Raw genomic sequence first — 25,000 nt, forward strand, 5'->3', positions numbered from 1 at the left:
TCAGCACAACAGGGACGCTCTTGTCAGCGCTCCAGACTCTGCAGTACACGTTACACCCCAGCACCTTGGCGCTCTTGGTTTCATGCTGTGGTTCCCAGCGGCAGCCTAAGGCCCCAGCCCTTCAGCCTCCCCAACACAGATATCTCAGGGGAAAGCGGCGTGCAAGTTCCTTGCTGTGATGTCATTACAGAAGGACCTCGCTCTTCTGAAATACTCGTTTACGAGAATCACTGGGCTCCTCTCTTTAAAACATTAGATCAGGGGCGCCTGGGTGGCTCAGTTGGTTAAGTGACTGCCTTCGGCTCAGGTCATGATCCTGGAGTCCCGGGATCGAGTCCCGCATCGGGCTCCCTGCTCAGCAGGGAGTCTGCTTCTCCCTCTGACCCTCCCTCCTCTCATATGCTCTCTCTCTCTCATTCTCTCAAATAAATAAATAAAATCTTTAAAAAAAAAAAAAACATTAGATCAGATTTTTCTTTTTTAAACTGTGATTGATGGTACTTTTTGGGAGTTATTACATGATCCAATTTCATACAGTATTTAAAAAAAAAAAAAGAAGGTTGTTTGCTTATATTGCTTCCATGGTTGGTTTGATTACAGAATCATCTCAAGAACCTTGACTAAAAGGGAGGGCATAAGAAAACGTTATTTAAAATATACTGGCTGAACAGGAATTGGGCAAATTAATTTAACAATGACTTTTATCAATCTAAAAATAAAAAAAATGGGGGCGTCTGGGTGGCTCAGTCGGTTAAGTGTCTGACTTTGGCTCAGATCATGATCCCAGGGTCCTGGGATCGAGCTCTCCGCTCAGCAGGGAGTCTGCTTCTCCTCTCTGCTGCTCCCCCTGCTTGTGCTCTGTCTCTCTCTGACAAAAACAAATAAATAAAATCTTTAAAAAAAAAAAGTAAAAAAATGATGTAAGGTCAGAAATGACTAATTTGCCACATTGAAGATTTTACTGTTTCTGTCTTCTGTAGATTTTTGAAATGATTTATAGCCCAATTCTCTTTTGAAATAGATATGCTATAGCTAAATTCTGGCAAAACAAACGAACAAACCTGGAAATTTAACACGTAAGCCTGACAATTCATGTGGAAGTAAGAAGATGGGATGATGAGGGAGGAACAGTCTAGGCGCCAGCAGCTTTATTAAGATCTGACTCGGTCACAAATCAGTTTACAAATCAGTAAAACTCTGATTTTTCTCATGTGTTTTCCAGTAACTCAACTCTTAGGCTTTCTGGGGTAAGTGGACACACCAGGACCAAATGCACGAATCTGAGAGAGCCATGTGGCCTTCAGGCCTGGAGCTAAGGCACCATTAGACACGATAATAAAGCTCTCCTTGCATTCATGCCCCTGGAAGAACGAATTCTTGTGCCTCTGATGCAGGTTTGTATCTGACATCCTCTAAGAGGCCCCGACTGACCTCGTCAGGGCTGGCGGCCTGGTAGGTGCGGTTCCCGTCGCTGAAGTCCTGGTCCGCCTCTGCGTACTCGGCCTCTGCGATCACGCCGGCTCGAGGCTCATACACGGGGGTCACGTTGTGGCACAGCGCAATGGCCTTCACAGCTTCGTGGACTCGACTGCTAACACTTTTTCTCACTTTGGGAGCTGAGGACTGGGCCTTTCTTGGTGGTGTTGAACTGGTAGCATTCCCGCTAGCTTGAGACTGCATCTGATAAAATACGAACGTCACAAAATTAAAGAGACAACGTAGTTGATACTGGAGTTACCAGCACGTGTGATTTTTATGAGTGCATCAGTGAGGGATGAGACAAGCAGCTCTTAGGGAACGGGCTCGCTCACGTGACGTGTCCGTGCTAGCGCCGTAAGCACTCGCGTCTCCTGGTCGGCACGGCTACCAAACTGTTGCAGTACTTAGAGTCGGAGGGTTTTCCTTTTCTACATTCACTTGATCCATAGCATTGGCTTGCTAAGTCCGTAATAAGTCATGTTTGTTCTCCTTGTAAAGATGGGGTGAGTTAAAGAGCAAACCAGAGCCATATGCTCCTAACTGCTTTCATGTTTCGTTAAAAAGTGCTGTACCTGAAGTGGACTAAAGCTAAAAGCAGGAAAAAATACTTACGAATCTTCCTTTAATACAATAAAGGAATCCAGCCTGTCACAGCCTCTGTATTAAGAGCTAGTTTTGTGCATGACAGTAACCCCGGCATCTGACGAAAACTGATCCTCACCTCCTATTTCAGACTCTTGCGCTCCAGACGTGACTCCCCGCTCCCTCCATTTGGCTCCCCCCGCACCAGGCTGCATTCGAGGGCGCTCGCCTCCGTCAGTGGAGTGGCCATTCCCCCCCGCTCCAGGGGGAGGTGGAGCAGGACCACAGAGGCTCCTCGGTTACCTTCATGGCCACTTGTGACGGCCCTCCCGAGAAAGCCAGGCTCTCGCTTTTGGACGGGGCATGCAGAGCCACCGAGCCGTGACTACTCTGCCCGTGAAGTCACAGTGCTGTCTAATGAAGGGTTTGCTCGTGCAGCTCAGCAGCTGGCACTGCCTCTCCCCTGCGCTCGCCTCCCACCCGCCTGCTGCTTGCACGGCAAAGGGAGAGCGGCACGCAACACGGCTGACTCCCCTTAGGACTCTGTTTATCGATGGCTGTAGAATTTCATTTCACACAAATGCCATTAAAGATTATGCCCTCCATCACCAAATGCTTCCGGAGGGGAAATATAATCAGATTATGAAAGATTCATGTTACATTGCAGTGGACCTGGTAGACTATTATCATCTTAATAAAAAGACAGAATCTCAGGAATAAAATCAATTTTACAAAAGAGTACTATCTAACCAGCCAACCAACAGACAGCTTCGAAAAAAGATTTTTAAAAGACCTCCTCCGTGGAAATAAGTATTAAATATCTGCTATTTTTATACACTGACTCATCCTTTCTGTTTCTAAATTTTCTAGAAAACAGCTTATTTGGAGCTATTAAAATCATATTCATGCATAATGTAAATTTATTTTTTAAAAACAGATTTTACCTGGTACTGTTTCGACCTAGACCTAGATTACCAGGAGAAGGGAAGACCTATTCCTTCTCCTTTTTAGATTTTCCTTCTGTTAATAAATGTTCTAGGTTACAAAATGCTCTGTATTGCACTGAGTGACATCCAACTGAAGAAAGGGCTTGGTTTTAAGTATATGTGTGCTTGTGTAAGTGATCATTACATCCAATAAACACATATGCATTAGATACTTTTCTTTTGACAGCGTCTTGAAAAGTAAAGTATACGCCGTTCTGGTAAACATTACAGAAGAAAGAGGTTTTCACAAACTGAATGTAAGGCAGACAGTACACCTGAATTCGGTCAGAGCAGAAACTGTTCAGGGCGTGTGTGGCTCAGCCCCGTCTGTGGAAGTCAAGTCAGAAGTATGACCATCAATACACAGGGCCTACAGCCTCTGGGGGCGCCGCTGCCAGACGGCCCGTGGGAGCCTCGAGGCGGCAGTGGTCTGTGTACATGCGAGGCCCCGCTTCCCTGGGGGGCGGGTGATGGCACGTTTGCACCTGATATATGCTGGCCTGTTACAACGGGGGTGCCCGAACCTCACAATAGGCCAGCAGAGAGGCAGAAAAGCAGCCTAGGGAAGTGATGGCTGGCACTGGGTTCAAACCACAGCCTTGTGTGTGCAGCATCTTAGACACCCTGGGCTTGCAAGGTTTGGTTACTCAGAATCAGTGAATTCAAATGAGTGCAACACGAACGCTACCTGAGAACAGGCTAGGGGACCTCTGCGGCCTAAACTGACCTTTGCAGAGTGGCCTGTGTCTGCCTGCCCCACACCCTGTCATCTGTGGGAACACGTGGCCCTGTGGGCCCCATGTCAGGATCTGGCGTGTCAGGACCTTCCCGGGCCACAGACGCACTTGCAGAGCGCACGGCCTACCAAGTCTCTGGCAAACACTGTGGCTACTAGGCTGTGTATTTCCTGTTCCTGCAACTTCAGAGAGCTCCTGAAGCTCCAGGGAAAGGCCAAGACTTAGGATATACGCCCCCTGCCTCCACCCAAGGAGTCCTTATCTGATCCAGACACAGACGAGGTATTTGCAGATGAAATAACATGACATTTGAGTTTCACTTCACAGTGATATGGTGAAGGAGGAGCAGGGCTACGGAGGGAACCAGGTCTGCGGTGCATGGACAGCTGCTGAGGCCGAATGACAGGGACATAGGGCTCACGATCCCGTGTGTCTACTTCTGTTTATGGAAAAGGCAAGAAAATATGAGAAAGTCTTACTAATTATGAAGAAACCCAGAGGAACTGGTAAGAAACACCTGTGATGCAGTATTCTACTTAATAGTCTTAAAAATACTACCTATCCTGAGTAATCTTTTGGAATATTTCACTAAGAAAATTATTTAATATGAATAAATGGTTTAAGGTCATTATATCCTTTCTATTATTTTACAATATAGAAATGCTCATTCAAAATTGTTCAGTGGCTCAGTCGGTTAAGTGGCTGCCTTCGGCTCAGGTCATGATCCCAGGGTCCTGGGAGCGAGCCCTACATCGGGCTCCTTCCTCAGCGGGGAGCCTGCTTCTCCCTCCCCCTGCTTGTGCTCTCCCTCTATCTCTATCAAATAAATAAATAAATAAATAAATAAATAAATAAATAAATAAATAAAATCTTTACAAAGAATAAAAAAATAAAATAAAATTGGTTCAAAAACTGCTTCTTGATTTATAAATTAAAACTGAGTGTTTTAGGACATTCAAAGATGTTTGCCGATTTCCAGATCAGCGGATACAGTGGGTTCCGGCTGGTTCGACAGAGCCAGGCACTTTTGCAGGCAGCTCCCGTGCGGATGCCAATGAGCTTACCTGTGAGTATGGATTCCTGAGGTGGCTCTGGATCTCCTCCATCGTGTCTGCTCCATAAGACACAGTCCCCAGGTGCAGCCTCTTAAACACCATCTCGTTCTGGGTGAGGGTTCCTGCAACAAAGACCAGGTCACAGAGGAAAGCTCATCAACGGGACCAGGACTCCCCATCCCGTACGTGGACCTCCACGGGCCGAGCTCTCATAGCGGGGCGCCCCTCGGCATTGAGAATGCTCTGCTCTGTAATTCCAGCAGCTAGGAATGTCCTTCCCCACTGAGGACAAGTGTCCCTCCCAGATCCCTCCGGAAGAGCGCGATAACGTGAAGGGCTCTAACTACCTGAAGAAAGTGTGGCCTCTGTCTTTCAGTTCAGATGCATTGTTTGGTACAAATATAACTTCTGCCTGTTCTGAAAGAGACAGGCGTGAAACTGGAAAACAGAGTCACTACCTTTGTAATTATACTCTAGAACACTGCCTGAGAAAGACATCAACTAGTCCCAAATTAGCGTGCCTACCAGTTTTTTAAAAAAAACACCCAATTTTGAAAAATTAAGTATTTTTCATTGAACAGAAACAGATGCATTTAACCCTTAGCACCACTTGCATCATGTGGAGCAACAGAAAGGTCAGTGAGCAGGGAGGCACGTTCTCTTTAGCTGGGCTTCTGCCCGGTGAGCTGCCTGGAGGTGCTCACGTCCCTCCAGATGGCCAGGGCTCACTCCTGGGGACAGCCAGTCCATGTAGGCCAGGCACTCATGTGTGCTTGAGCATGAGGAAGTGCTTCACCCCTGGTGTGTAAGGAAGTCAGTTAAGAGAGGAGCACGCACAGGTCAATTTTATGAGATGTCTTGGGTCTGCCAAATGCAGTGAAGTAACATCATGAAAGGCAGCGAGACGTTAACATTATTTCAAAAACGGTGAATTTTCATTAAAAGTGACACATAAATTCACAATGGTACACATCTTCATGACTCTGAAAACCCTAAACATTGTGTATGTGTATCACTTAATATAAAAATGCACACACAATACGCACATAGGATTTTTGCTTACTGGGTTTTCTAGAAGTAAAGCAACCTGGGGAAGTGTGAACACCTGTGAGCAGGGGCGTCAGGTACGGTAACGAAAAGTGCGGTCATGTAGGCCCCTGGGCTTTTCTGCACTTACCTCACAGCTCACAGAAGGATCACCCACTGACTGATGTAATTATCAATGTGGGTATGAACAATCCTATCCCCACTCAGTTAGAAGCTGGGCTTTCCACACGGTTACAAGGCACCCATAAAATATTAACTAACTTCTGTTTTCTTTGGCACATGTGATGTGGAAGATATAATAAAAAGTGTTTTCACATCTATCCATGACTCCATACACATTGGTGTTCAAAACAAAATAGCTCAGAACTCCCACTACAGGACAGGAAGGCTACGTTAACATGAAGGAAAATCCGTATTTCATAACACTGTTTCAGAGACTGTTTTGAATAACCTTCTTACAAGAATGGATAGAATACATACATTAGGGTCTCATAAATTTCAAAGAGCAGCTCTTCTCAGGGATGCTGATCAGTTTTAGAAATTTTGCTTTTTCAAAATTCTATTTAGCCCGTTTAGTACCTCAATTAAATGGCACCTAAGTTTCCTGAAATCAAAATTATGTGAGAAGTACAGTTTAAAAGGGTTTCCTGGTTATGTCATCCTCATTAAGTAAAGCAGAATTAATTAAAATAGTTTAAAGAATGTAATTAAAAACAATTCAGCTTCCAAATGAAATAAGGAAGTTCTAGAAATTATTTACATCACAGATTTGAGATGAAGACAATAGTTACCTATCATCAAAAGCTAATGAAATTGTACATTAATTCCTATTAGAATAAGCACCAAGCTCACCTCTGTTACGTGTGCCCAAATGAGCAGTTCCCTGAAAATTTATTATTTAAAAAAAAATATTTTACTCATCAGATTGACATCATTAAAGAATTTCCTGTAGACACTTTTTCCTCTGACATACACTGAATGTGAGGCTTCGAATCTACGGTGGGCTGTGGTATGAGGCAGTTTATAAATACGATGACAATAAATAATACTTTTCAACCTTTTTATTACTAAGAATTTTACACGTATGGCAAAAATAAGAATACTACGCCTGCACAGTTCCTACCAAGAATAAACTACTATTTCTTTAGGTTTGTAAACCACTGAACGCAAGTGGCAAAAGACCCTAAGTGAAGGGTGCTCTGCCCTGCTCACTGGCTCACACCGCGGGATCCGCGGGGATGGAACGGGGATGCGCCCAGTTCACCCAGTGCGAAGACCCACCGTCTCACAGTGCTGTTGCTGGAACTGGGTGGATCACTTCCGTGTTTCTTTTTTGTGAAAACTGAAGGCTGACATACACTATCTGTTTCAGGTGTACACGGCAGCGGTTCGCTATTTTTATACAAAATGCTCCCCGTCTGAGTGCGGTCGCCATCGGTCACCGCACAGCCCTAGTACAGTATCACCAGCCACACTCCCCATGCGGTACTGTACATCCCCGGGACTCATTTGATAACCGGAGGTTTGCGGCTCTCCACCCTCCTCCGCCCCCTCCCCTCTGGCAACCACCCATTTGTCTCCATGTCTTTGAGTCTGTTTCTCTTGTGTTTGGTTATTTAGATTCTGCAACTTTGGCTTTCTCGGACTCATTTCACTGAGCACCATACCCTCTAGGTCCATCCTTTTTGTCAAAAATGGCAAGATTTCATTTTTATGGCTGAGTAACATAGGTCTCTACCACCTCTCCCGTATCCATTCATCTACGGATGGATGCTTGGGATGTTTCCAGATCTCAGATATTGTAAATAATGCTGCTGCAAACATAGGGGTGGTGTGTATCTTTGTGAATTAGTGTTCATTTTGTTTGGATAAACACCCAGAAGTGCAATTGCTGGATCACATGGTGATTCCTTTTAATGTCTTGAGGAACCTCCACACCGTTTTCCAGAGGGGCTGCGCCCGCTTGCGTTCCCACCAGCCGTGCACGGCGGTTCCCCTTTCTCTGCATCCTTGCCGACACCTGTTGATTTTAGCCACTGTGACCTGTGTGAAGGAGATGTATCATCGTACTTTTAATTTGTATTTCTCCCACGATTAGTGATGTTGTGCATCTTTTCATGTGTCTACAGGTATTCTTTGAAAAAATGTCCTTTCAGATCCTCTGCCTATTTTTAAACTGGGGCGTTTTAATTGTTTGATACTAAGTTGTCTAAGGTCTTCATATGTTTTTGGATATTAACCCCTTACAGGATGGATGACTTGAAAATATCTGCTCCCATTCAATAGGTTCCTTTTTCATTTTGTTGATGGGTTTCCTTGGCTCTGAAGAGGCTTTGTAGTCTGATGAAATCCCATTTGATGGAATCCTGTCTGTTTATTTTAGCTTTTGTTGCCCTTCCCTGGAGAGACAGTTCCAAATAAATGTTGATAAGGCCGATGTCAAAGAGATTACTGCCCGTGTTCTCCTCTGGAACCTCTGTGGTTTCTGGTCTTCAGTCCTGGGTTCATCTTGTGTGGTGCGGGACAAAGGGCCGGTTTCCCTCTTCCGCACGCTGCTGTCCAGCTCTTGTGGCACCACGTGCGAGGACACTGTCCGCTCTTGCCCTCCTCGTCCTGCCTTAGTTGCCCATTTACGGGTGCGGTTTTTTTCTGTTCCCCTGGTCTGTGTGTGTGTCGTGCTGGGGCCACACTGTTAGGATTCTCTGGCTTTGCAGACATTCTAGGGTCTAAGGTGTCACCATTCCCAGATCTCATGGCGCCCAGCTCCACCCACTCTTCCTCTAGGATGGTTGTTCTACCCTGTGGACGCACAGCCTTGGCCTCCCCTTCCGCCACCTGGCCCGCACGCCTCCTGACCAGCAGCACCCGCCCCTGCGGAGCGCCCCCTGAGCGCCTGACTGCAGGCACTGCCGCCCCCCTGCCGCCCACCCCCTCACCGTGAAACACCGGCTGAGGCTGGCGAGGGGGTCCACAGGCACGCAGGCGGAGGCGGGTGACGGAGCTGCCCCACACGCCGCCCTCATCATCCTCCGTCCTTTCTGCCAACCCTCAGACCTCCTCACACCAGCCGCACAGGTGTGGTGCGGGGGCTCTGCCGCGGCTACATGTACTCTGGGGCCCTCACCGCTCATCCCGACTTGCGAGACTCGGGAATGGCTTCTGACCTCCTGACTGGTGCCGCCTTCCTAGAATAAGGACCCTTCATTCTCCTCCCTCCCTCAAACACAACCAGCAATGTCCACCGTCTACATGAAATGTCAGCTGGGCAGTGCACTTCACGGCTGCTGGGACCTGCCAGGCCCCTGAAATGCTAGACGATTACAGAATTAGAGCTCTCCAGTTTAGAAAATAGCAACTACCAGGAATCTCAATGAAATGATAGGAAAAAATAAGAAACATATGCATTTCATAAGAAACAACTCTAGTTTAAAGAAAAAACTGCTACCTCACAAGGAAATGTGTGATTCCTCCCCCTGGGTGGCACGCCTACCACAGGCCTTTCTCGTGTCCGCCAGCCTCCTGAGTAAGGGCTGCTGGCCTCTCTTCTGACTTCTCCTGCAGCAATTCTGGATTCCACAGCGGCACAGGGGGCTGCCCGCATCCCCCGCCTGGCACCCCACTGGCCGTCCCTGTGTTGAGTGGCGCAGGATCAGACCAGTGCCCGGCACCGCGCAGCATATCAGCTTCACGTCACCGTCATGTGTGGATCTGCACGGCCAGCATGGCCATCAAGATGCAGAGGCGTCCCATCTGCACCAACATGGTCCTCGCCTGCATCCGTGGCCACATCCATGCCCTCGCCCACCCCTAGTCTGGCACGACCCATCAGTTCTTCACCGCGCTGATTCTGTTTGTGACAATGGCCGTCCAGGCTGCCCGCCCAGCAGACATGAAAGTCCGACCCTTAGCCTTCTTGGACTCCATGCTGGCCTGGGAGCTGGGTCATCTGGACAGCCAGGAGAGGTTGGAAGTCTAGGGTCCCCACTTGGTCTTCGGAGACAGAGGGTGGGGCCTTTGCTGAGCACAAATGGACAGGGAACACTGTGCAAGCTGCTGCTGCACCATGCGCTGACTGGACACACTTACATGTGGCCATGGGATGGCCACCGCCGTGGTAACTCCTCCGTCCGTCACATCATCACGGGGCCACGTGTGCTGTGCTTTCTCCAACGGCTGGAATGGAAGCGTGAGTGTTCCTGTCTTGCCAGGCTGCTCCTTCGGTCACAGAGAGCAGCTCTTCTCGGCCTGTCTGTGCCCACTGGCATTTCTGCATCGCTGGCTTCTCCAGGCCCCAGTCTGGGCATGAAGCGGAACACCAGGGAACTGACTGCTGGTCCTCCTGATGGGGCGAGCCTGCCTTCCTCCCTCCCCGCTCACAGTCTTCTTGTGTGCGCTGCACGTAGCACGTCAGGTGCACGGTGTGCTCAGCAGGACAGACAGGGAGAAGAACATCCACTCCATCGTTCTGGAATTGGAGGCCTTCATTTATATTAAAAGTTGTAAATACTTGTTGTACCTTCTCACACCCTGGGATCACCTAGTTTAGGTATATAACCTCTTCCAACTTTTCCACTGGTAGAGACAAGTATGCATTTGTAAACTATTTTTTCACATGACTACACACAGGGGTATTCCACGTTATTTTTAGGGGGTATACCATAAACCCAGTATGGTACACAAGGTTCTGCTGGATCTTCCTCCCAAACACGGATACTCAGATGGTTTAAAATTTTTTGTTATCACCAAAAAATGCAGCTACAAAACCATTATTTATGTGGGGTAGATTCTTAAAGATGAGATTTCGGAGAGTACAGTTTGAATTTACATATAGGGCCATGCCAGTGACCCACACGTTATACTGACCAGGATGCCTTCCGCCCACATTGGGTGCTCAGCAAGGCCGTCGACTGGCATCAGCTCAGAATCACAGAACTGTTCAGAGGCACTCGCCCTAAATTATGTTAAGATTTGACAGTTACACATTTACTTACCTAGTGATAAATTTACATTTATACTGGTCTCCTTATGTAAATTCTACTATCCATATATACCTTTTTTTTAAAAAAGATTTACTTATTTATTTTGAGAGAGTGAGAATGAGAGAGAGAGAGAGTACAGGAGAGTGGGGAGGGTCAGAGGGAGAAGCAGTCCCCTCGCCGAGCAGGGAGCCCGATGCGGGACTCGATCCCGGGACTCCACGATCATGACCCGAGCCGAAGGCAGTCGCTTAACCAACTGAGCCACCCAGGTGCCCCTATCCATATATACCTTGCAAATGCTCACGTTCTTAAGAAGTCTTGAGACTACACACTGTTATAATAAAACATTTTGGTTTTAAATGAATAGTTTTTCTTTGAAGATTGCATGTATTTTACATCAAGGCAGCAGAGTGGGTAGGACCTCCAAGGTGCCCATGAGATTAGGTCTCCTGCTCCACGGCCTCAGATCAACAGGGTGGGGATGCTGCGTTCAGGCTGGGCAGTGGCTCTGTGTCTGACTGTGTGCATCCCAGCAGACCCTGAGCACTGCTGCCCACTCACCACCTGGGAGATTTTAAATCCTGATACCCAAGTCACAGCCCCTTATCACCTGGACCAGAGTGCCCGGGGAGAGAGCTGGTCTCTACACAAGGCAATGGTGGTTCCACGCAATATCTGGAGTGTGGGAAAAGGAAGGATCAGCTTCAGAGAATTAAGAGGAACGTAAACCCCACACTCCTGTGCCTCGGTGTTAAGACACCACGCTTCCAGCAATCGGTCCCCCTCACGTTGATTCTTTCCCTTCACCATTGAGTATGCTGTCAACTGGATCAGGGCCAAGACACCGAAGAGACAAAGCTCAGTGATGGCTGCTTGACCTCGCTCCCTTTCAAACGCACTTCCATGATCACCTCAACTGTACCGTGTGTATGAGAACTATGTTTATTTCACGCTTGGTATCAGCGTGTCCTCCTCCCACACTCTCCACTCATCATGGAAAAAGGAATTGAAACACACGATTGCCTCCATTGCCAAGGCGGTGACATGATACTGCTGTCCAACAAGCACGTCCCCATGACCCAGGGTGAGCGAGCCGTCCCAAGTCACAGCCAGCCTGTCTGGGAGAGGGTGTGGGCACGCCCAACTCACAAACCCAGACAGCATGTGAACAAAGGCGGGGGCGAACACACGCTTACCACGAGTTCACAGTCCGCACGACGTAAGGAATACAAAAGTGCATCGAAGTAAAAAGTATGACAAAGAAACCCAGACCCCTTGGCTGCATCAGTACCGCACGCAGCAGACAACCAGCCACTGGAAGAAACCTGCTACGACACTTCACCGAAGACACAGGAATGAACAGGACGTGCGCAGAAGGCACAGGTCGGACTGCGTTCTCCTGCGTCTTCTCCAGGACCCGGGGTCACACTGGCCTCTCCAGCACCAAAGATTCTCCTAAAGCAGTACTGCAGGAGACCTCCTCCTCACGCCGGAGGAGACATTGATACGTGGAGCACGGCAGCACGCATGGCCTCTGGCGTCTGTAAGCTCGGGCACCTGACACTGGGGATGCCTCTGCTCTTCATGCACGTGCTGACTCTGTCAGGTCATCAACCTCTGCTTCCCAACGGCAAGATTAGGAAGTAATTCTAAGGTTCATGGAATTAAATATAGTACTAAGTATAATGATTGAATGACAGTTTAGTTTTATCAAGGCAAAATATGCCTAAGCACCTGATTTAGCTACATCTCGTCCTTCATTAAGCTAAGTGTAATATCACATATTTTAACGTCCCAAATGTTGGCAAGGATGTGGAGAAAGGGGAACCCTCCTACACTGTTGGTGAGAATGCAAAGCTGGGGCAGTCACTCTGGAAAACAGTATGGAGGTTCAAGATGTTGAAAATAGAGCTACCTTACAACCCAGCAATTGGGTATTTACCCAATTACTAAATACCCCAAATACTTTGGGGTATTTACCCCAAAGATACAGATGTAGTGAAAAGAAGGGGCACCTGACCCTCAATGTTTATAGCAGCAATGTCCACAATAGCCAAACTGTAGACAGAGCCCAAATGTCCATCGACAGACGAATGGATAAAGAAGACGTGGTCCATATATACAATGGAATATGACTCAGCCATCAGAAAGGATGAATACTGAACATTTACATCAATGTGGTTGGAACTAGAGGGCATTATACTGAGCGAAATAAGTCAATCAGAGAAAGACAGTTATCATATGATCTCACTGAAACAAGGAACTTAAGAAACAAGGCAGAGAATCATAGGGGAAGAGAGGGAAAAAATCAAACAAGATGAAACCAGAGAGGGAGACAAACCATAAGACAAACCTCTTACCTCTAGGAAACAAGTTGAGGGTTGCTGGAGGGGAGATGGGTAAGTGGGGGATGGGGTAACTGGGTGATGGGCAGTAAGGAGGGCACGTGATGTAACGTGCACTGGGTGTAATATGAGACTGACAGATCACTGACCTGTACTTCTGAAACTAATGTTATATGCTAACTGATTTTAATTATAAATGAATAAATAAAGAGGAAGGGGAGGTTTGGCAGAAAGATACAGGATGCTGACACCAAAGGACAGAAACGGAAACAATTACATTACTGTTTCTCAACCAGATGAAAAAGTTTTCTAGCTAGAGCCCAAGGCTGGAAAGCACTGAACAAAAAAGCAGAAGACGCTTTGTTACGTAATACCCTCCTGTCCTGAAAACTGGATCTGTTGGAAAAACTGTTTTTTTTTCTTTTTTTAATTTCCTGACTTTGCAGACTATTGTTACTTGTGGTACTTAACACGGATTTAGGAATACGCGAATATTTTTAAAAGCAGATGACAATATGTTTAGAGAAAAACCACGTGTCCCCCTGAACTGGTTTTTGGAGCCACGCACGGAGTTATTAACGGCTGGCGGTCAACGCCACGAGGCAGCCTCGGAGTGCGAGCAGGAAGCCGCGCTGCGGCGGGAAGCGCACCTGAGACACGACGGGGTTGTGTGTGGGAGGTGCGGCTGACGGTTCTTCAGACACGTACCTCGTCCTGCCCTCAGGTGTGAGCCCCTCTGCACCTCTGCCTCGGTGGGCCGGAGAGAAGCAAGGGGAACCTGGGCGAGTTTGTGGAGAGGAGGGTCTACAGACTTCCATGCTCATGCGGCTTCCCTGGAGGGGCTGACGAGGAGCTGGTCCCGCTGGGCGGTCCCGAGGATAACCAGGCGCCGGCACACGTATGCTGCTCTAGTATGGGAGCTGACCTCAGGAGAACAACGCTGACTTAGAATGTCTTATGGCCAGACGCCCGACTGTGTGCAAACGCACCCGGGACACCCTCGGGGCGCGTGCTGGAGCATCGCTCTCACAGTGCTGTGTGTGCGTACGTGTGCATGTGCACATGCGTGTACACAGGTGTACCGACTGCGGGGATAAAGCAGAACATGCAAGAAATTTCAACTACAAATGTGAGAACAAGAAGTGCCAGGAACTGACTTCCGGCAATGTGTTTTCTGTCCCAACCCGTCTGCGTTTCTTAAGGGAAATGTCCAACGTACCCCAAAGCGGACAGAATGGCATCATGTAAAGTGGCGAATGGAGGCCTCACATCAGCAAGGACCACCTCAGGGCCACGCTCCTGGGACCTGCCACTTCCTGCCTGAGCGTGTCAGCTATTAACAACAGAAGGGGCTGCTACAATAAATGTAACCCCCATGTTATCACAGCAACAAACAGCAGGAGCTCCTCAGCATCAAATACCAAGGCCAGGCCTGGTTCCCGTTGTGTTTCTACACTGTTTGCTTGAGTGTGGGTCCAGGTGAAGCCTCCTGAGCCCAAGGCCACAGTCTTCTCTGCTCTCTCGTTCTTCCTTGTAAATGAACTTGCTCCAGTGTGTTCCCTACGGTCTGGACTTGGGTGCTGATGGGCCTCTGGGCTCTGCAGACACTCTGTGCAGAGGCAGAGCCCCTCTGTCAGAGGCACATCCGCCCGCCTCTTCCTGTGCCAACGATCAGGTCCTATGCCCATTAACCCACCACAGCTTGAGGGTGGCATCTCTCTGAGTCACATGGTAGATGGTTTACTCAGAGCATCTTGCTCCCGAGACTACTGAAGACGAGCATTCTGGCATTCCCAAATGCAATACTCCATGTGGACAGCAAGTATTTTCCAAAACCAAAGGCACATCATGATTACTGCTCCGATCACAGACTGTTTCTAGACAGCAAATCTGGAGCTGTAGAGTGACTGCTATTTTATTTTATTATTTATTTATTTATTTTTAAAGATTATTTATTTGAGAGAGCAAGAATGAGAGAGAGAGAGTACATGAGAGGGGGGAGGGTTAGAGGGAGAAGCAGGCTCCTCGCTGAGCAGGGAGCCCGATGCGGGACTCGATCCCAGGACTCCAGGATCATGACCTGAGCCGAAGGCAGTCGCTTAACCAACTGAGCCACCCAGGTGCCCCGAGTGACTGCTACCTTAATACACTGCTTTAGCTCACTGTCCTCAGTCAGCCTGGTGATAGCATTTTAAGTTCTGAGATGAAAACTCCAACTACGCAGTTACGTTTGCTTCCTGCTGCCGTTTGGAGAACTCTCTAGAGTAATGCACAAAGACCCCTTGAAATTATGGGAGGCCACAGAGTTCCCATAGACACATACAAGCACATACTAAAATAGTAAATACACTGTTGCATTTAAAAATTTAGTTTAAAATAATTAAAAGATAACATATCCAGATTTAAACTATTTCTTTCTTCTTTTGGGCTTTGTTTACATTTATTTTTTATTTTTTGGGTTATGTTTATAAAGATTTTTATTTTATTTTTTTATAAAGATTATTTATTTATTTATTTATTTATTGAGAGCGAATGGTAGAGAGAGAGCACGAGAGGAAGGAGGGTCAGAGGGAGAAGCAGACTCCCCGCTGAGCAGGGAGCCCGATGTGGGACTCGATCCCGGGACTCCAGGATCATGACCTGAGCTGAAGGCAGTCGCTTAACCAACTGAGCCACCCAGGTGCCCTATAAAGCTTTCTATTAAGATAGATACCTAGAAGTTCTTTATTCTGGTGCTTCATGGAGCCAAAGAGAATGAAACAAAAGACAAGTTTAGAGTAGTTTCTGAAAACTCAGCAGTTTAAAAAAATGATCATTTTAGGTCTTAAATGTAGGTCTGTGATCCATCTGGAGCTAGTTTTTGTGTGTGGTGTGAGGTAGGGGTCCCCCTTCATTCTTCTGTATGTGGACGTCCTGCTCTCCCTGCCTGTCAGTTGAAGGGGCTGGTCCTCCCCAGTGAGGATGGCGGCACCCGTGCTGGAATCCAGTCGACCGGCAGCGTCAGGCTTTAGTTCCTCCCGGCACACCGTCCTGGCAGCCTTATTGGAAGTCGTCTGAGTGTCCAGCTAGGGACTGATGTCCGGACTGTGGATGCCACCCCCTCGATCTCAAGGTCTGTCCTCACACCAGCACCATCCTGTCTTGATCCCTGCAGCCTGGTGGCAGGCTCTGGGATGAGGAACTGTGGAGTCCTTCCATTTGCTCTTGTCCCAAGATTGTTTACACCACTCTGGGCGCCCACCCTCCCTGCATTTCCACAGGAATTCTAGGATCAGCTTGTCAATTTCTCCAAAGAAGGCAGCTGGGATGTTGAGAGGAATCGTGTAGAATCTGTAAATCAATTTGGGGAATCCTATTGCCATCTTAACACTATAAAATACTGATTTCATTTTTTTGATGCCATCATAAACAGAATTGTGTTCTTAATTCTATTTTTGGATAGTTCGTTGCTAGCGTATAGAAATACAATTCATTTTTGTATATTCATCTTGTATCTCAAACCTTACTAAATTCATTTATTGCTTCTAACAGATTTTAGGGGATTCCTTATGATTTTCTTTTTTTAAAGATTTTATTTATTTGACAGAGAGAGACACAGTGAGAGAGGTAACACAAGCAGGGGGAGTGGGAGAGGGAGAAGCAGGCTTCCTGGGGAGCAGGGGCTTGATCCCAGGACCCCAGGACCATGACCTGAGCCAAAGGCAGACATTTAACGACTGAGTCACCCAGGCACCCCTCCTTATGATTTTCTGTTTGAAGACCATGTCACACACAACTAGCTTCACTCCCCTTTATAGCATGGATGCCTTTCTCTTCTTGCCTACCCGCCCTGGCTAGAACCTTGCTCATAGCAGCATTCTTCCAAACAGAAACAGGAAAACCTACACTAATGTCCCTCAACTGAGATGGAAATGAAATGTGGTCTATCCACACGACGGAGTATCGCCTGCAATAGAAAGCAGTCAGGTACTGAGACACGCGACAGTGCGGGTGAACCTGGAAAGTGTCTGCTGAGCAAATGAAGCCAGACACAGAAGGCCACACGGTGTGAGCTTCCACTCCTGGGAGAAGTCCAGCACAGGCAGACCGGCTGAGGCATACGGTCGACCAGGGGTCACCGAGGGCTGAGCGAGGGCAGGGAAGCAAGGGGGTTGCTGCTGTGCACCAGGTGGCCTTGTGAGGGAGCTCGGACCGCACTGACAGCACACGGTGGTTGTGCCCAACGCTGGCGCGACCTGCCCCAGTGGCCTGCCGTCCGAGTCAAACGCTGCATCTGGTACCCTCGTCCTAGTTGCTGATAAATCACGTTTTATGGAGGTTATAACAGACATATTCAAACAAATGACTATCATTTCATCAAATAAACAATGAAATTTTTGGCTCAGTTATTTTGCCATTTGGATGAATGCATCTGCATCTCGCTGGGTGAGAGACTGGGTTATGGATGCAGACGCTCCTTTATGTAGGGGCGCGTATCTTCTAACATACTAAGGTGAATCCTGGAAGGATCTTTTTAACTTTCAATGATGTTTCTATTTCACAGCAGACCCTGTAAAACGCTGAGCAGGAAAGTCAGGGCGAGTTTGAGACTTTCTACACCCTCTTGTACAGCAGGGGCGTCTAAGGTTAAGCCAGTTACTAAAAGAGTCAGTAATGCAAAACCGCTTTTCAAATCTTAAACAATTTTCATGATTTCAATCAATTGATAGGTCATACAATTTTTGTCATCTTAATTCAACTGTTAGTATGTCCCAAGTCTGAAGCTTCATGATAGGGATGGGCAGACGCCACCAGAAGGCTTCCCCGCGACCTGGCCGTTAGGAGAGCGCCAGGGACGGAAAATGTCTTTGGACAAAAGGCGTGTTTTGTGATTCCTGAAGAAGGAAAATGCTGTAGCTCCTTAATAAGGCAGAGGGCTCTGGAGGACGAGCAGCAAAGCAGGTAGAGGGGAACTCAATTTCTAAGGACAAAGTCCTGCAGGCACACGTCTCAGGGCAGCGACGGAGACGATTCACAGGCAGGCAGAGGACACGTTGCTGGAGACGCAGCTGCAAAGTGTTCTGACCCAGTGTTTGGCGGGTGGCGCGGCCACACCGCAGCTCGTGCGTGGGACAGCCAGGGCGTGGCAACCACACAGAAACAAAGGAAAGTCTGCCCGCGGCACACTGGGGACAGGCCACCCACCCAACCCCATGGACTTCCAGCGCAGGATCCAGGCCGTGAGCAATGATCACGTGAGATCAACACAAAGCTACTCAGACTTTACCACGAAGCAATGAGGGATGGAAACACAACTTCTAATACCCTGCAGACTGTGGCCATATTCTTTGTTAATCTGTATTTGCTGTAAATGAGGCTTTCTCAGAAGACCGCGGTTCCCAGTACAATAGGCCTCTGTTTAACCACTGCCTGCATCAAGTGCCTCACCTGGGGTGAACAGCCCAGCACACACACAAGTGCGCGCTCCGGTCATGCACAGTGCCAGACCCTGCAGGTGTGTTGGCGCCAGAGGCCCCAGCTGTCATCTGCAGGCCAGAGAGCCTGTGCCTGGCCCCAGCTTACAGGGCCCCTGGCTTACGGGACATAACCCCCAGCTCCAGGTCTCCCCGGCGAGGCACGCACGCCATGGTCCGCTGCCCCTGCCACTGTGGACACGGCGCTTCCCGCTGCAGAGGATGCGGCCTTGGGAGCTGACACGAGCCGGGTGCAAACCGCACGGCCAAGCCAGGTAACGGGTGCTATCGACACGGTGCGCATCCTAAATGACCTGTCTCAGGGCGTGGTTTGGGAATGCTCTGTCATACAGGAGCATAAAGATTCCCAACAAAGGAATTCGCGGCTCGCTCTAACAGGCTGCAGCCGGAGCGAAGTTTTAGGATTTCCGAGCCCTCCGCAGCACCGCTCTCAGGAGCAGCCGGCGCAGAGATGGGGGCTCCCCAGCGGACTCGGTGCAGACGACCTGCCCTAGCATGCCAGCGCCGTCTGCTCAGTTATCACGGCACGTCCACCATTTCTGGGCAGTGTCAACATGCTCTGCACCCTGGCAGCTAACAGATGTCCGCTCTTGTCGAATGAACTGCTTCATGTTTCCCGCACTGCTGGCCACACGCGTCACTATGGCAACATCATTCATTTCAGATCTTACCGGAAACGTGCACCCCAATCAAACCTAATTACACCACACCGCTTTCTTGTCCACAAGAAGGAAACTGTAATGCAATTGCGGGACACTTCGTTCTCTGTTCTGCTGGGGCAAACGAGAGGCCGCGTGATGGACGCTTCTTGTCAGAAAGCGTATTGATGAGGCACAAGCCCGATCACGATCACACCGAGGACCGCCTTATGGGCAGGTCAGCAGCGAAAGGCTCCTCACACAGCAGCTCATTCGATTAAGCAGATGATGTCTGCATACGGTCTTACACCCCAAGTTCTCTACCCTCTGCCAAACCACCACCCCCGTCAGACCCTCTGCGATGGTGGAGCCCACCATAGTGACCACTGGGCCCCGGCCAACTGCAGAGGACCTGAATCAGTCACACGACGAGAATGCTACAACACAGAGCACAGTTACTTCAGTCCCTGCCGGACGACGCTTCCCAGTAACAACAGATACGCAGCTGCGCCGGACCCCCCGGCAGGGCAGGTGAGCGCAAGTTCGAGCCATGCAGCCCTCCCGGCAGACAACGCATGGCTCTGCTCGGAGGCTTGGGGGTCCCCGGAGGCCGCACGCTGCCCAGAGGTGAGGGCCCAACCCCCGTGTGCCGGCGGCCTCCATCTGTGTGAGAAGCTGGTTTCTAGACTAGTCCTACTATGTGCTGGCAGTGTGGTGACAATTACACAACTCGTCCTCGATGTCCTTCTCCTGCGATTTGGTCCGTGTGGCCTTTAGAAGCAGCCAAGGCAACACTCCCTCCTGAGTGCCCTCAGGGAGGAGGACCCGTGAAGGGCAAGTGCCCGCGGCCCCATGGCCCCAGGGCGAGGACAGGCACAGGGCTGGCACAGCGTGTGGCTCGCCTGATGTGCCGTGGGTGGCGTTCACCTTCCGATTACGGAGAAAGGGTCTGAAAAAGCTCAAGACCAAAAATTTTTAAAAACACTAAAAATGTTTAAAACTCCATGTGGCTCCAACACTAGGAAGTGGTGACAGAGGGTCCCTTCAGTGACTTCTGGAACAAAAAGGCCTTTTGGAAAATGAAATGTGTAAGATTCTCTCACTCACATATTTTATATAATGTTCTGTAATTCTTTTTAAATCTCAGAAGCCCAGATTATTTATTTTTGCTTTGTGAAAGCAGCAGAGTGAGACATGAGGAAAATGGGGTTTTACTTTATGACTCTGGGCAAAACCACTCTTCCTTATCCTGGATGGAACTCAGAATTCAAAGACAAATGGAGGAGCTATGGTGAAACAAAGGAGAATGATGACCCCATCACCATTTAAAATGCATACTAAAAAGTTAGCATTTTAAGAAGAAATGATGTCACAAAATCCTTCTTCCCTTGCTGATATCACACATCCAGAGACACGGGAAGAGGAGAGAGAACCAGTCACTCTCAAGCATACTGTGTGCTGACACATGCTTCTCGTTTGCGAACCGACGTGAAATCACAGGCACCACACTTAGCTGTGTTACATGCAGATTTCAGTGGCCACGAGAGCAGGTGGGCTGCAGACAGGACAGCCCAGCCCGCACCTGCTCCCCGGATAAGCACGCCGCGCACCTCACACACAGGGCAGGAGGGGAGCACAGAATTCCGAGAGGGGAAGGCCCCAGACCTTTCTGGGTTCAACATTAAACCGTGACACCGTCATTGCTAGTTAGCATTCAACTGCAAACACTCCACAATTTATGCATTGTACTGATAACCGCTTTTGTTATGTTCAGTCTGGTTTTGTTGTCCAAGATGATGCCATGGACATCCCTGGGCTTGTCTCCTGCTGCGCGTGCGCACGTGTCTCCTTGGGGAGCAGGAGCCAGAGGGGCACCGCGGTGCGCAGGCTGTCGGGGCTCGTCCGTTCGGACAGAGCGGTGGCCACCAGGTAACGCTCCCACCAATGGTGCAGACAAGGTCCTGGGGCAGTGTGCGCCTCAGACAGGTCGGACTTTTCCACACGGGGTGTGGCACTGAGATGCCCACCCTCTCGCTTAGCTCCTGCTCAGGTCTTCAAACTTATATCCATGCAGGCTTTACACAAGTTCTGCTTGGATTTATTTCTAATTACTTTATACATTTTGCTGCTATTCTAATTGGCCTTTTTGGAATTAAGTGCCCCCACTGTTGCTGGTATGTGGAAATGTAGTTTAATTCTGACACTGAATTTGCAGGTGTGACTAAGTCCTTCTGTCATGCGGCACCCTTGCCTCAGGGCTCCGTTGGGCTTCTCTGTGAACACGCACAGATCTGTGCACTTGGGGCACAGCGTGCCTGTTTGTGCGGGACTCCGAGTGCATGCTGCTGTTCCTGGTTTCCGATTGTATTTATGCACAAGGTCCAGGCTGCTGAGTGCAGGGCTGAGAATAGCTGGGCTTTTCCTGCCGCCGGTGGGCAGCCTGACAGCCTCCCGTGCTGCCCCCCACAGACCTGTGTGCTGTAAACTCACAGATTCCCCAGGACGCTCTTCTGTGGGGTCACTTCAGGAATCTTTTTGAGTTTGGGTTTGCTTCACTCCAGCTTCTCCATCAAAATAGTCCCACCTGTCTCCCAGAAATAACTCAACCTCTGCGGAGGCACGCCTGCGTGTCTCCCACACTTTATTCTCTGGATCTTTTCCTGTCGGCTCAGTGAGGATGGGAAGGGAGAAATCTGATGGCATTTTCACTGCCTACCTTCTTGAGTCTGAGCTCCTCGTTACTTTGGAGTTCTTCGGACTTACGAGCATCACCTGACGGGACAGCCCCCGACGTGCCATAATGACCAACCCTGACCACAACCAAATGCCGCTGGGGTGCCCGGCTGGCTCAGTCAGTGGAGTGTGTGACGCCTGATCTCAGGGTTGTGGGTTCGAGCCCCACGCTGGGGATAGAGATTACTTAAATAAAAACAAAAAAACCCACTCTAAATTAAAAAACAAAACAAAACCACGTGCCACAGGCAACTGGATTTTGACTGGAACTGCAGTAAACCTATCACTTCATCGTGAAGGCAGGCTCTACGCAATCCCGTATCTTCGCGCTGGGGACCTTGCGCTGGAGACTGCAGTCTGTCCCTTCACTGGTTTACGTCTTCCTTCACGTTTCTCTGTAAGGTCTGATCATCCTCACACACGCCCTTCACTCCCCTCACGTCGGTATGCCCACGTGTTTCACACGTGCTTGCGCTACCACGAGTGGGGCCTTCCCTCTTCCGTCCGCTTGACACGCAGGGAGCTACTTTATTATTCTGACCTGTGACCTGACACTTCATTGGTTCGTACTCTTAGCAGTTGATTCCCTTGGTTCATTATTTCATCTACAAATATTTGCTCCATCTTTCAGGCAGAGAGCTTATTTCTAGTTCTTGTCTTACTGCAACGGCCAGAATGAAACATGTTAATAGGGCGGTTAGATTTCTCTCTTTCCAGACTAAGCTTTTTCTAGTATTTTATTAAAAATAATGTTGAATTTTACTTGAGACACATTTTATCATATTATACAAGTATCCTTAGTTCTAGTTCACTAAGAATTACTATGAGATATTTTTTAAGACTTATTTATTTTAAAGAGAGAGCATATGTGACTGAGGAGAGAGGCGGAGGGAGGGAGAATCTCAAGCAGATTCCCCCACTGAGCACAGAGCCCAACACGGGGCTTGATCTCACGACCCTAAGACCATGACCGGAGCTGAGATCAAGAGTCAATGGGCAAGGGACTGAGCCACCAGGCGCCCCAAGAGTTACCAGGAATTTAAACTATGAATGAAGAAATCAGGAAGGGATTTCACCTGTTGCTAGGATTTTCACTGGATTCAGTTTATGTTTTATTTATTATGTTAAGGATTGACAAGGATTCTTTGATGGAATAAGGGCAAATAAAATTTGGGGCAGGGACCTGAGGGTGGGATAGTCACTTGGAAGGCTCTTCAGGAGAACATTACTGTCAAAAGACCAAACCCACACACATCGTGTTACATTCTTCCAACAGCTCACAAGTATCATCCTGTAATAAACAGGCAAGCAGTATTTCCTCTCCAGAAGCCGCACTAATAAAACAAAGAACGCTATGGCAGCAGAGAATCAAAAATATATAAACATGTCATTTAAATCTCTAAGGATTTAACATTTTGCTAATTCTAATGATACTGTGTTTATTCAAAGGTGAAGGTTAGTTGTGTGCCAGTGTTCAGCGGAGTCTGGAAAATCCTAAATTTGAATGACTTCAATACGCCGCTACACATGCACGCACGCACACATGCATGCACACACAGACGCGCCAGGGTCACCCTGCACTGGATGTCGGTGAGCGCACACAGGCACATGCACACCATCGTCACCCTGCCCTGGACGCCGGCGAGCACGCAAAGGCAAACATGAACCAGGAGCAGTACCTGTTTTGTCCGTGAGCAAGTACACCAGGCGCCCCAGCTCCTCTGGGATGGTGCTGGTCCGCACAACCGTGCCGGGGATGCTCTCGTCCTTCATGATCTTCCATCCATATGCGGCTTTGCCCATGTCCAAGTTCACACGCAAACTGCCAAACAAAACCGGTTCATTACAATCGTTAGCAGGGTCCAAACCTACACGATATGTTCAAACTCACGTTTTCCATACAGGCGTATTATCTTTAACCTCACGGGAACTAAGTAGGTAATACTGTATTTCAGACTTTAAAATAAATGAATTTGTTGACACTTAAGCCAACAAACCTTTTGAGGCCCCTTATCATGTTTGTAGGCGACAGTAAACAGGCTCCTCATCCTGGTCCTCCAGTGGGGCGTGCGGAGGCAGATGTGGGAGGAGAAGGTGGATGTGCGTTAAGTACCCCCGCTCAGACACAAAGGAGAGATGGTGCGTGTGTAAGGGGTTTAGGCAGCATCCCACTCGGAACAGATATTCAAAATGCATCATGACCTTGATCCGCTCATTTTACAAGAACAAACAGGATGCTCTCCTGGGACGATGAATGCCGGACCGAACACATCCTGGGAAGACTAGGCCCCTCACAATACCAGGCTCCCGAGCAGGGACCCCCCTGAGGACTGGGGCGGTGGTGTGGCCTGAGCAGAAGCACAGCGGGGGAGAGTGGCAGGAGGTGGGATCAGACGTGGCAGGGGCCAGACCATGGTGCAGAATGTGGGTTTCACAGTCAGGGCAACGGATGAAGGGCTCCTCTGTGACCCCAGCGGCACTCAGCTCCCTGCGGGGCTTACTGACGTGCTCACTCTGCTCCCAACTTCACACACAACCAGCTTTGCTCTCGTTCACATTCAGACTCAAGACCATTCAGATATGCTTCCAATTCTAGAAAAAAATCTGTGCCTGATTGGATTTTGTCAAGAAAAGAGCAGATGTGGTATGTGATATACCTACACAATGCAGGGAAGCTGTTGACAGTCACTCATTATGACCAACACGGCAATTCATACAGATCTACCTACTAAGAAACGCACCCTTGAGAAGCAACGTGGAGGACTCAGAGTCAGTGGAGAGAGTCCAATTTGTAGGTAAGTTAAAGAAAATTAAAATAATCATAATGAGCTATTTGTCCATAAAGCTCACATCTTAAAAATCCTAAGAACTCTGAGGGTCAGAAAGAAGAGTTTTAATTGACAAGTACACAGACTTCCACAGGCAGGCGGGAAGTTTTCAAGAGT

At 48.6% G+C, this 25,000-nt stretch overlaps 1 protein-coding gene across 1 annotated transcript; it reads right to left on the reverse strand.

Annotated features, from left to right (window-relative positions):
* Positions 1-949: 949 nt before the first annotated feature.
* Positions 950-23,859, reverse strand: LOC148161605 (putative phospholipid-transporting ATPase IIB). The gene is made up of 3 exons (XM_088020717.1): positions 23,735-23,859; positions 4,849-4,961; positions 950-1,680 (listed from the first exon to the last, which is right to left on the reverse strand). The coding sequence occupies exons 1-3, from the start codon at positions 23,856-23,858 to the stop codon at positions 1,354-1,356; spliced, it is 564 nt and encodes a 187-aa protein (XP_087876843.1). The 5' UTR covers position 23,859; the 3' UTR covers positions 950-1,353.
* Positions 23,860-25,000: the final 1,141 nt, after the last annotated feature.

The sequence above is a fragment of the Eumetopias jubatus genome, unplaced genomic scaffold (genome assembly GCF_037043125.1).
Source record: "Eumetopias jubatus isolate StellerSeaLion01/CBP00866 unplaced genomic scaffold, mEumJub1_p1.0 scaffold_114, whole genome shotgun sequence".
Lineage (NCBI taxonomy): Eukaryota > Metazoa > Chordata > Mammalia > Carnivora > Otariidae > Eumetopias > Eumetopias jubatus.

Excerpts from the sequence above, each read along its gene's own strand:
- LOC148161605 (XM_088020717.1), bottom strand. The coding sequence starts at position 23,858 with ATGGGCAAAGCCGCATATGGATGGAAGATCATGAAGGACGAGAGCATC. Across the intron at positions 4,962-23,734 it reads CTTGCTCACGGACAAAACAG|GAACCCTCACCCAGAACGAG; the intron begins GTACTGCTCCTG and ends TCTTTGTTGCAG. Across the intron at positions 1,681-4,848 it reads TCAGGAATCCATACTCACAG|ATGCAGTCTCAAGCTAGCGG; the intron begins GTAAGCTCATTG and ends GTATTTTATCAG.